Source organism: Hibiscus syriacus, unplaced genomic scaffold, assembly GCF_006381635.1.
Source record: "Hibiscus syriacus cultivar Baekdansim isolate YM2019G1 unplaced genomic scaffold, ASM638163v2 tig00112536_pilon, whole genome shotgun sequence".
In the NCBI taxonomy this organism is placed as follows: Eukaryota; Viridiplantae; Streptophyta; class Magnoliopsida; order Malvales; family Malvaceae; genus Hibiscus; species Hibiscus syriacus.
Window position 1 is genome coordinate 32518 of NW_024063361.1, and position 12721 is coordinate 45238.

The window sequence follows — 12721 nt, forward strand, 5'->3', positions numbered from 1 at the left end:
CCAATTCAATAACTTCTCAAACAAGGGAAACAATGTCAGTCCATTTATATACATTTTCGAGTTTTTTCCCTCTACTTTTTACATTATTAAGTCGAGCTAAGCAAGCTAAATTGGTATTGGCTTCAAAACTGGGAAATTAGACAAGTTCTTTGTTTCCTTAAACCTGTTTAGCAAACATCATAAGCTTTGTTTGCACCCGCATGTACAGGTTTCCAATTCTTTGTGGAGTTTCTGCAAAGGGAGAGTTATAAATGTTAAACATAAACTCGAAGAAAACACATGTTGGAGTTGAAAGCCATTTTAAACATATTCTAAAGGCAAAGTAGTTTACAACTGACCCCAAATTTAGGACAACTTGATTTGGAGAATGCTTATACTTAACGTTATTATCCACTTTGATTCAATGACTTTTTAACCCATTGATTGAACTTAGTGTGGTAAAAGGAGATATTGTTCTATCTGGAAAACCCGAGTTTGAGCAGCTACATGAATGCATGAGAGTTGTTAATAGGCTAAGAAAAATTCTGAACGAATACTACCTTGTAATCATCCCAGAATATCTAACTTCAAAAAACAAACTTAATAACTATAAAAGTTATGGTGGGGGAAATTCTCTTCAAGGACAGACCTGTAATTTTATGATAAGAGGGACAACTTATGAAATTTTAAGGGGGACGAATTTATAAAAATAAAATATCTAAAATATATATAAATTTAAAATTTTTAGGGGTCGTCCCTTCGGTCCATCTCTGTCTCTCTCAATCCCCACATAGTTTCGTCCCTGCTTGGATTCCAAGCCTTGAAGATACTTTTTTGGCCAAGAGAAGTTAAATTGAATGTACTCTACCATGCACATGCATATCATAGATAGATTCGATGCCACTACCACTGCAAAAATGCAATCTATCATGTGAAGGAGGATCATAATGATGATGTTTGAAACTCAGCATGACATATTTACAAACCTGAACTTCATTTTGAAGACCTTTAATATGCTGCACAGCCAAGTCCAGCATATCTGCGTAGCTTGTTTGCTGCAAGAAGATTTTAAAGATATGTCATTTTTTATCTGAAATAAAATTTTGGACCTTTTTTTCAAGCTAGCTTCAAAACCTTCACAAGGTAATGAATGATTTGAAGCAACATATATATAGATTCAATACAAGGACTAGAATAGAAATATATATGTGATTACCTTATCCATGTTAGGAACAAGCTCCTGTAATTTCTTCAGCTTCCCACTTATTCTTGTTCTTCTCTCCTGTACACATATATGAAGTTTTAATGATGCTCGATTTTATTTATCATTCTTTAGAGGATTAATGCATATTGATACGCTTTCCTCTTGCATCTTAATAACCAACTGTAACTGTGTATTACATACCGTGAAGTAGATACAGAATAAGTATTCTATGCACAGAGTGGAATGAAAAAAAATTCCACAAGCGAATTCAGGATACATCCATGTGTCCGGTACAAAGAACGGTAAAGTACACAGATGATCTCCGACCTTACTTTGTTGAGTACCCTGACTATTAAAAGTGACAAAATGGTCACCTGGCTATTCATATGTTCCAAACTCGTCATTTTTCGTTAAAAAATTGGCAGTCGTATGGGTTGGACGTTAATATGCTAACTGAGATATGATAGTCTTTTGAGATTTTAAGATCAGATTTTATCATATCCCATTCAACAGGTTAATGTTCAGCTCAGACTGTAGTCTATCTTTTAACGGAAAATAACGAGCTTGGAACATATGAATAGTCAGATGACCATTTTGTAATTTTTAATAATTAGGAGACTCAACTAAGCAATGCCCTATAGTCGAGGGACCATTTTGTATTTTCAAATAGTTGGGGGATAAACAAAATATCACCCTATAGTCGGGGATCATTTGTGTATTTTACCTACAAAGGAACAATAACAAAAAAGGACACATGGATGCATCCTAAACCACAGCACCGACAACAGTTGATATGCCTGAAAATTTTTCCATATGTGCAAGGCATATAAGAAAGTTGAACTTTCTGAGACAGAACTTGCAGCTTGATAGAACTGGCTATTCTAAAAGGCTATAGGTTGGTCTTATGAACCTTCACTGACATCTTTAGATTTTGCTAAAAATAAACAATTCGATTTCTGAGCAGCTATAGCAACCTCTCTTAAATCTTAACTTACTCTTTCAGCAATGCTTCGAGGATGAGTCGCACAGCCACGCTTGGCTCGGATTTTACAAGGCACAGAATCTTCAGGAATATGTAGCAGCTGTTCAACCGTGGCCATCTCAAGTGTTGTTTGGGGCAAGCTAAACTGAAATCAAGATCAAATGGGAACATATGAGGTCAATACTGAGAAGTAAATGGCATGATTGTAAAGCACTTTGATATCCATCCATGTGATGACAAGCTAAATCAATGGCGCTACTGTTAGCTGCAAATCATGCTCTTATTTGGCAAACAACCATATTGGGCAAAGAATGAGAAATAAAAGCCTCCTAAAAGTTCATTTTCACGGGAAACAAGCGCCATTAAGTTATTTTTCCATGAATGGTACCTGAGTGTCCAAGGCATTCAGACAGTTGTAAATATCGACATCGATATTTTTAGCCCTCTTGCTTGGTGAGGCAGAAAACACAATGGAGTTTGTATTATCCCATGAATCTATTCCAAAGCCAGCAGCAGCAAATGAATGTGCAGCATTTTGGTGGTTACTGTTAGAGTTGACACCATCAACAAGATTCTCAGTTACTTCAGAGATCTGAGAAAGAGAATCTTGTCTAGTGAAACTCAATTGGGACTTCAGCCTTGACACTCCATGACTACCGTTAGCACTGCCTTGAGAGCTATAGTCTCTGTTGCCCATTGTAACACTAAAACCTGCAATGATCTTTTTTAGTTTTTTTCTGCAACATAACATAAACTTCATGTCCAAAACTTTCTGTATCAGACACGTATCCAAATTTGATATTCATGCCCGAGTTCAAAATAGATTAAGAAATATATAGTTTATTTGAACCAATAGAATCTACAACGCACACATCCTACAGACTGAGCTACTCGAACTTAAAACCTCTAGAAAGAACAACAATCATTTTAACCAGTGAGGCCACTTGATGGGTATCGTTATTTAAGTGTTAGTTTTAAAAGTAAAATCGTAAACATGCATTCTGATATAAAGTTATTAATATATACAGTAAGATCAAACTCCTAAACTCTAAAAAATGGGTATGATATGTGTTTATTTAAATTTCTCTAAAAAAAACATTCATATCCTAGAAAGTCCTTGAATGATTTTATCTTTATTTTCAAATCTGATATTTTATATATAAATGACGTAAAAAATACTTTTTTTTTGAAAAAATAGAACAAAAACAATATAAAATAAACTTATAAAATTTAAAAGCATAAACATATAACTTTTTTAATAAAGGATTATTTTTTTTAAAATACTTTAGAATGATTATAATTTATAAGATATATTTATTTAGAATCTTTCTTAATCATTGACAATGCATATATACCTATAAATATAGATGTTAATCAGAATCTCAGAAAGAACAACACCCTTTTTAACTAATGAAACCCTTTTTTAACTACTGAAACCGTTTAATGACTTCAAATAACTATCCTTTTGAATGTACGGTTTCATCGAGAAATATATTACTCTTAATTCTTTATTTATTTTTCTAAACCACTTATTATCTATATTTGTATTTAATATTATATTTGGATATGAGAATAAGGAATTATGATTAAAGATCTTTCAAATATATAAAATATCTTGAAAAGGAAAAGATAAATTTACCTCTTTAGGTAATGGTGAAGTTAGAATGTTAAGTTTGGAAGATTGAGATGAAATTATAAAATTTATGGAGACCAAAACTAATAACTGTGTTAAACAAAATTAACTTAGACTAATAATTTTTTAGAGGATTAAAATAGAATTTTTATTTTTGCTAAGGATTAAAATAGAGGATTAAATCTTGTAAAACAACTATTTGACAGGTTTGGTAGCGATAATCAAAGTTATAAGCATACCTTTCTATAGGAGTCATAATGACTGTGTGTATCCCCTGGATACAAAAAAATACACAAGGGTTAATAAGATAATATATCACTATGAAATGTATATATATAGCTAATTTTTTAATACCAAAAGGAAAAAAATAGCTATTTCAATACCGTTCATATGCATGGTTCCCACAGAAGCATGCAGAAGTACAACATTAAACCTATCACTCAAGCATTTCTTAAAAACACTTGTATGTATTTATTAGCTATGGATATATATATTTGGAGGTGCTAATATTTTCTGCATTGTATTTCCATTTTGCAAACAGCGAGTAAAAAAATGTAAGAAAACAGGGACAAACCAATAACTTAGAGGTGTAGTTTACTTTTAACATGCCATGTCTGACCATCGGTAGAGTCAACAAGCATACAAGCATAAAGTGATAAAAAGAAAACATAAGGGAAAACAAAGAAATTAGAAGCAAAACTATGGTACCTGAACACCACCGATGCAGAAGAGTACAATCAGCACCCAGAGAAACCATGCCACATGAAAAAGAAGAGTAGCAACAGAAAAACAGATGCTAATATCACAAAAATTATTGCACCCTTTACAGTAATATCAAGGGTTTCCTTATCACCACCACTCCCTGTTCCAGTATTGGATGGTTCCTAAGGCAACAGAAGGAAAAAGATATCACTTAAATTCCTCCAATAATCAGACGTGATGCTAAAATCATAGAAACAAAAAGAAACTGAAGATTCAGATATACTAATATAAGGAAGGGAGAAACTAACATAAAACGGATATGGTTTCTTCACACACAAGAAATACAAGTAACAATAAACCAGTTTTCTTTGAAAGTGCTGAGGTTAGATGAATGAGAACTGAAATTCTACAAGCATCTAAGGTCTTTTGATGTAATTTATGAGTAACATGTCCAAAAGTTTCAGGGGTAATTGCTTACAGGGAGACAAGTTAACCATCTATCATACCCACATAATATAACATAAAATAAGATATTTCATATATAAATTACATTTAGAAGTAATTAGTTATTGAGTTAGATGTATCAAAAAGAATTTCAATAGTTAAAACTTACAGAACTGCTGAGGCCATTTCATATATAAATTACATTTTGAACCGTGCTTCATCTGTTCAAATTCAGAACTTTTAAAGAAAGCTTTGCATAAAATAAGGATTGATGGTGTAGCATCAATTGCATATATATTCTCCTAATTCCTGGCAAAGGACCATAGCTCAAATAGATCTCATTACAGTGTCATGTGTGAACAGAAAACATTTAATTGCAACAATGGAACGAACACCATTCAACCCATCAAATTGTCATTGTAGATATATGAGGAAGTAGAAACTGTAAGGATGCTAATCATGAACATCAACTCATTGGATAATATAAAAATATCTAGAAAAAGAAAAATCTAAGTGTATGACGTCTAGGAGGCCACAAACCAATCAGAGAGAACAGTAACTGAGGACCTCTACGAACATACTTTGGATAAAAAACTGTTATACAAATAATCACCTAAACTTTAAAAACAGCACAAGTTGATTATGAGCACCAATAGAGAACATGTTAGTCAAGCACATTATAACCAATTATTCCCTATCAACAAATATCTCTAGGACACATAAATATACAAAATGCAACTATGAACTTCATATAATGATAGCACTAGATTGTGGCAAACCTTCAGTGATGATTCGTCACAGTGTTGATCAGGTTGCTCTGAAGTTCCAAACTCTTGCCAAAGTGAAGCAGTAATAAGAGTGCCAACAGACATTGCCCACAAAAATACCACTGAGGCATCCACGATGGAACGAGTTGGTGCATATATTAAGAGTTCAACTGCATCAAAAACTAGCATGATTTGGTTTACATGAATCTTCATATTAAAATAAACCTAAAAGATTCAAGGATTTTTCATTTAAATATACCCAAAGCTAAAACCAACACGCAAAGACGAACAACAGGTTATAAAAGATCTAATAAACCATAGTGCTCTTTTATTTTCATGTAAAATATATAGACAAAATTTTATCCTTGTAAATGCAAGTGTGGACTATTGCCCCAGGGAAATAGCGAAAGTGTGAACCACAAATAAAGAACCAACACAAAAGAAAACCTCAAGAAGAGAACTTAAGTGTGAAACTTGACTAAGAGCTAGAACCTATAATAGCAACCAAGGTTAAACCCAATGAGGAATTAGGCTGTAGGGCTTCAGAAGGAAAATACAATAAAATAAAGAGAGAGGGACTATAAATATATGGACATTAAAATCATGAACCTTGTTCAGGAAAAAAACGATACAAACTGAAGCACGAAGAAGGGCAACCTGCAATAGCTATTCAAGATATATGACTCTCTCTACCTGTAATTTACTTCTTTTCTTAACTTTCTCTGGCTTAATTATTAGCAAGCAGAAAATTCCAGCACCTCAAAGCCTCTGCTAAAAAATAACCACATTCAAATCAGACCTGAATTATCTTTCTTACTAAGACATTCTACTCTTAAATCCCCAGTTATATTACTGCCTGCTTGAAAATTCGAGAAAAAAAAAGAATACTATTCTAGGGAAAGTTCATGTAAAGCTTAAGTTTGCTTTCAAGAAAAAAGCAGAAAGCCATAAATTCTTATATTACAAGTTTATAATTGCAAAATGAAAACTTATATTAATGGAATGAATTCCGTCATTTATATCTAAACCATTAAAATTCTTTATTTACCTGATTAAAGGGTGATAAAATGTTTCTTGAAAATGTTTTGTCAAAAAAAGGACAGACATATATTTACACTAAAGTCACTCAATTAAGCCTTAACAGCTTAATCAAATAGTTGCATTCCATCCTAGAACATTACAAACCACTCTTTGAACAGGATATCTTGTTTACAATAATTTAGAAATGATCCCATATGCATCTGAAGAACAAAAATAAACGGGGAAAAAAATATCATGTGAGGTCAAGAGCTTACCACACTTGTTCGCCATAGTTTTTTTAAGGTCGTCTCCCACAGATTTTGGAACCATCACAACAGGTATCGAAATATTTAAAGGAGTACCATCATCAGAACAATCCATATTTTCAACCACTAGACAAATATTGAAAAGAAAGCTTATGTAAGAGACTAATAAACCATTACATTCCTTTAATGAAACTGTAACATCCGCAATACCGGGTTAGTGACTAAATTGAAAAGTTTCAGAATTTGATGACTAAAGTAGAAGAATGAATAATTCAATGATTATTTGAATATATAATGAAGGTTATTTAGTAATTATTAAAGGAAATTAAGGGTATTATGGTCTTTTCCTTTAAAAGATATTCTTCCCCCTTTTATAAGAGTGAAAAACGTGGGAAGAGAGCTATCTGGAAGCTTTCTTCTTCTTGCTTTCTCTTCTTCACGTGGGGCTTAGCTACAATAGGTAAGTTTAATTTCAGTTGGTTAATTCTTGAGTTTTAAGCTTAGTTTTGATTCTTTGGGTATTAAATAAGCTTAAGGAAAGCTTATATGAGATTTAAACAATAAGATAAAGGAATTAAGAAGGAATTTGCAATATGAGTTTTAAGATGAAATTTTGATATGGTATGGTTGTTGAAGTTTTATGGATGAATTTGACTTGTCATCAATCTAATTAAGAAGTATGAAGTGTTAGAATTGGAATTAGAACACATCGAAAATTTGGTATGATTCTTGAATCTCATATGGAAGATAGGATTTTGAGGTTTAAGATGAAATAAATGAATATAGATTGGTTTAAGTATGTGTACTAGAGTTAAGAATGAAAAGGGTGATATATGAAGTGTTTGAGAGGAAATGAAGTAATTTTCGAGTTAAAAATATGATTTATGGGCAAGGGGAATCGGTACCCATTCAAGGGGAACCGATACCCCTTCAAACGAACAACATTTCCAGAATGTCATGAGGGAATCGATACCCCCATAGTAGGGAACCGATTCCCCCTAAAGGAAAATTGTAAATATTGGTTTAATAAGTTCGTTTAAGTTGCTAGTATCCAACTACAAGGTGTAGGTATCTAATGATTGCCTCAAAATGTACATTTATGTAGATTCTGCGCATAAAGCAATTCCGGAACATTTGGCAAGTAAGATCGATCAAGGGAAAGATAAGATATTGGAATTGACTAGTGAGGCCAAGGTGAGTGCATACTAGTGACATGTAGTGTTTAATGGAAATAAGACTTGCGATGAGTCTATTTCCTAGAGTAATATGCATGAAGTCATAGACATGATTATGTGTTGGTTATAACTATATGTGATTATATGTATTACATTGATTGTATGTATGCATGACTAAAGATAATAATATGCTTTGTATATGATATATGATTTATGTAAGATTTTATTAGGTAATAATGGAAGAACATGGAATAAGTTATATGATAGAGTTATAAGAAATGAAATGAACATGAGAGAATAAGATAATCAAGTATAAGTCATATGATAAGGTATAAGTGATTATACGAGAAATGTTATGAGACTCTAAGAGAATAGTATGAATTCGAGGGCATAAATAAGGATACATAAGTTATATAGAGAAGATTGATAAATTAAAGGAAACTATGGTTTATGTATTAAAGTGAAGAGCTACAAAGTTTTATTAAAGAGTATTGTGGAAGTCATGAGAAATTGAACTAAATAAATAGATGGTTTATGTGAATAAAAGGGAAAATGATATAAAATAAGTTATGAAATTATAGGAATATAGAAGATAAGTCGAGAGATGTAGGGAAATATAAATAGATGTTTATTAAGAGTCATAGGAGAACAAATATATGTAATATGATAATGAAATATAAGATTATGTGGATACATGGTTATGAGATAAAATATGTAATAATAGGAAAATATGATGAAAGTGAGTTTATAGAAGTGATATGAACTAGGTAAACATGGGTAACAGTATATGCATAATGGAAACATGAGTTGGACAAGTACATAGTGGTATGATTTATTATGAGAATTAGTATAATGGAGCTATATGAAAAGATTATAATGAATATATGAAATTGAATTAAGTAAAGAGATTAAATTAGTACCTAAATAAAAATACTATTAAATGATATATGTTTAGAAATACGACATAATTTATAATCTAAGGGAACACAAAGAAATGGAGCATAAGGTAGATAATATGATATCCGTTATTATATATCTATATGATATATATCATCAGGTAATATGAAAGGACTCTGAAAATTGATATAAGCTATGAGAAAGTGTTCTAGGTGTTTCTATGTGTTATATGAAGCATATATGATCATATGTGAACAAGATATGATATGTATGTTTATATGAATATCTGAGAAATGATCTAAGCTATATGATATATATATGATTATGTGCACTTTGGGATATATGTTATGTGATATGGATCTATGGAACTACGTGAGAAAGTATATAAGCTATGTGACATGTAAATGTGACTCATATGAAAATATTCTATGAGTAATTGAACTATGTGTTATGTGAAATGATAAGTATAAAAGAAAATGCCCATGTTATGTGTCTTGAGAGCTAGGGGTATAGTTGGCATGCCAAGAGTTGAGGGTCTACGCGGTCCTTCGGGACATATATGTATTCTTTGGAACATGTGTGAAGTCTGGTGAGACACATACTTGATCCCTAGTATATGTATATGATTCTTAAGGAATGATATGTAGTCCTTATGGACATTATTATATGGCACTACGGTGTAATTCTACGCGGCACTCCGGTGCAATTCTACGTGGCACTTCGGTGCAATTATATGAGCTGTGGTGACAGCATAGTGCACAACCTCTATAGACTCACATATCTATAGTTCTCACATGTGTACATGGGCTTTGAAAAGAGAACATAATTTGATATAATGATATGTGTATTTCTCGTGACAGGGTAGAAGTGCATATATGTCTTGGTGATATGAGAACAATGTATGTGATATATGTATATGATTGGTGATATGATGTGTGCATGATATGATATATGTGTGATAGGGGTTATGGTATCTGTTACATAATATACATGAATATATGTAAATGAGTTGTATAATTTGATAGCATAAAACAGTCATGCATGATTAGTGGGTATGAATTCCATTAGATGTGTTTTCTTTATGCCTCACTAAGTCATCGATTTAGCGTGTGAGTGTTTCACACGCAGGTTACAGAAAGTGATTATGGAAGCTGTGAAGAGTAGCACAGGTCAGCATCTCCCTTACAAGATTTCAGATCAGAAAATAGATGAGTTAATTGATTTTTGTTATTTTGAATATAGTTGGCATGTACTAATTAATTGAGTTAAATATGCTCTGAACGATTTTGGTTATTGTGGTCAAATTACGTAACTAAATTGCTTTTACTCTAAGGAAAGTTTTAAATTTTCTTTGAATTTTGTCAAGAATCAAAGTTTGAAAAGTCAATGTGACACTTCGGACTCGTATCCGGGTCGGGTACGGGTTGGGGTGTTACAGAAACGATCCAATTGAAGTTCAAAATAAGTTTAAAATACAAAATTTATAACCTTCTTTGTCATTATCACCAGCAAGGCTGCAGCACCTCCTGACTGCAACTTTGGCCTTAGTTACAAAGTCACAATCACCACGTTTAGACAAGGCCACAGCGCCAGATAGCTGTAATCAAAATATTCTGTCCGTGATGTTTTAAAAATTTTCATTCGGCTTACATCAGAGGGTAGTGCTTATGAAACTATTAAGAATTATTCAAAGTTTAGTAAATTGTCATCTCTTCCACATGTTTAACTCAATCAAACAAGGATGCACTTAACTCATAATAATAAATAAACAATGCCAAACAGTTATTGGAGAAGAAAGTTGAAAAAATTGAGAGAAGACAGTAAATTGAGACAAAACCTTTGAAGAAGAAGTAGTAGAACAGCCAGTTAGGGGATTTGAGAAAACAGGAGTCGATTTGGGACTTTTGTCTTTTTCCTCGGCCAATTTCGCTCCAAAGCTTGCCGTTAACCCAGTCATATATTCACCTTCATCACCATCAATCCATATCCTCACCATGGCCTGCAAGATTTGAACTGAATTATTAAGGAAATAGGGCAAACACACACTATTAACATATCATCTGAATTGTTTTACCGAGAATAACTTTTGTAATAATTTGCCTAATTCACAACCAACAACGCAAGTTGGTAGCAACAAATATCCCCATTGTCCACGACAAATCCTACGGAAATCAATAACATAATCTATCTATCCACACCAACATTAATTTCCAAATTGGGTTTTGGAGAGACTCCTTACGGCGTGACCTCCTAACCCTGTTTGCTCAGAATTTAAACTCTGACCAGTGCTTCGAGCTATTAAATCAAGTGCAATTTAATAGAGGGTTGACTACACAAATGATCCCAACTATGATGTTGTTTTATTGAACTACCCGACTATTAAAAGTTATAAATGATCTCTCAATTATAAGATATTACTTTGTTAAGTTCTTCGACTATTGAAAGTTACAAAATGGTCACCTGACTATTCATATGTTCTAAACTCTTCATTTTTTTGTTAAAAGATTGACGGTCGATTGAGTTGGACGTTAACATGCTAACTGAGATATGATAATCTTTTAAGATTCTAGGATCATACTTTATTATATCTCAATCAACATGTTAACATATATCTCAGATCGTAGTTAAATTTTTAACAGAAATTGAAAAATATGAATAGTCGTGTGACCATTTATAACTTTTAATAATCGAGGGACTCAACAAAACAACGATCTATAATAAAAGATCATTTTGTAACTTATAATATTCGATGAACTTAACAAATATTGCCCATAATCGAAGGACAACTTGTGTACTTTACCCTTTAATAAAACACAAAGCAAGAGCATTTACCAATGATGTAAATGCCAATAATATTTTTTGGGTAAAGTACATAAATGGTCCATTGACTATAAAATATTGTTTTGTTAAGTCCTTTAACTTTAAAAGTTAGAGTGTTACTTTATTGAGTCACTAGACTATTAAAAGTTATAAAATGATCATTTAACTATTTATTATGTTCCAAACTTATCATTTTCCATTAAAAGTTGACGATATTTTGAGCTGAATGTTAACATGTTGACTGTTATATGATAAAATCTTATCCCAAAATCTCAAACGACTATCATATCTTAGTCATCATGTTAACTTCCAACTTAGACAACCGTCAACCTTTTAACAAAAAAAGAACGAGTTTGAAATATAATGAATAGTCGAGTGATCATTTTGTAACTTTTAATAATTAAGGGATTTAACAAAGCAACATTCTATAGTCAGAGGATCATCTTGTAACTTTTAATAGTTGAGAGACTTAATAAAAAATATTTATATTCGAGGGATCATTTGTGTACTTTACTATTTTTTTCAAAAAAAGGAGATGACAAACAAAATTACTGATTCGATAGCATTGTTACATGAAGGTGATACAACGAAGACAGTAACAACAAATGATAAAACGATAAAAAGTAAAAATGAAAGAGCCGCTGGGATCCGACATCGATTTGGCGGAGAAAACGACATGGTGGTGTGGCAAATATTGATCCATGAAAAAGGGAATTAATAAATTCTTCCACTTTCACTTTCTCTTTGTTAAAGAAAATCGATGCATGAGAATCATTGTTTTGAAAATCAAATCGGACCGGATCAGTCGGTTCAACCGGTAATCGTTGCCTAG

At 32.2% G+C, this 12721-nt stretch overlaps 2 protein-coding genes across 2 annotated transcripts; both read right to left on the reverse strand.

Moving 5' to 3' along the window:
• Positions 1–2894, reverse strand: LOC120181824 (transcription factor bHLH128-like). Its single transcript, XM_039186874.1, has 5 exons — positions 2554–2894; positions 2179–2310; positions 1196–1261; positions 966–1034; positions 1–231 (listed from the first exon to the last, which is right to left on the reverse strand). Exons 1-5 carry the CDS (start codon positions 2860–2862, stop codon positions 178–180), a joined length of 630 nt encoding a protein of 209 aa, XP_039042805.1. The 5' UTR covers positions 2863–2894; the 3' UTR covers positions 1–177.
• A 1618-nt stretch (positions 2895–4512) lies between these two features.
• LOC120181825 (signal peptide peptidase-like 5) lies at positions 4513–10564 on the reverse strand. Its single transcript, XM_039186875.1, has 4 exons — positions 10558–10564; positions 7007–7123; positions 5724–5881; positions 4513–4682 (listed from the first exon to the last, which is right to left on the reverse strand). The coding sequence occupies exons 2-4, from the start codon at positions 7110–7112 to the stop codon at positions 4536–4538; spliced, it is 411 nt and encodes a 136-aa protein (XP_039042806.1). The 5' UTR covers positions 7113–7123; positions 10558–10564; the 3' UTR covers positions 4513–4535.
• Between the last annotated feature and the right edge of the window lie 2157 nt (positions 10565–12721).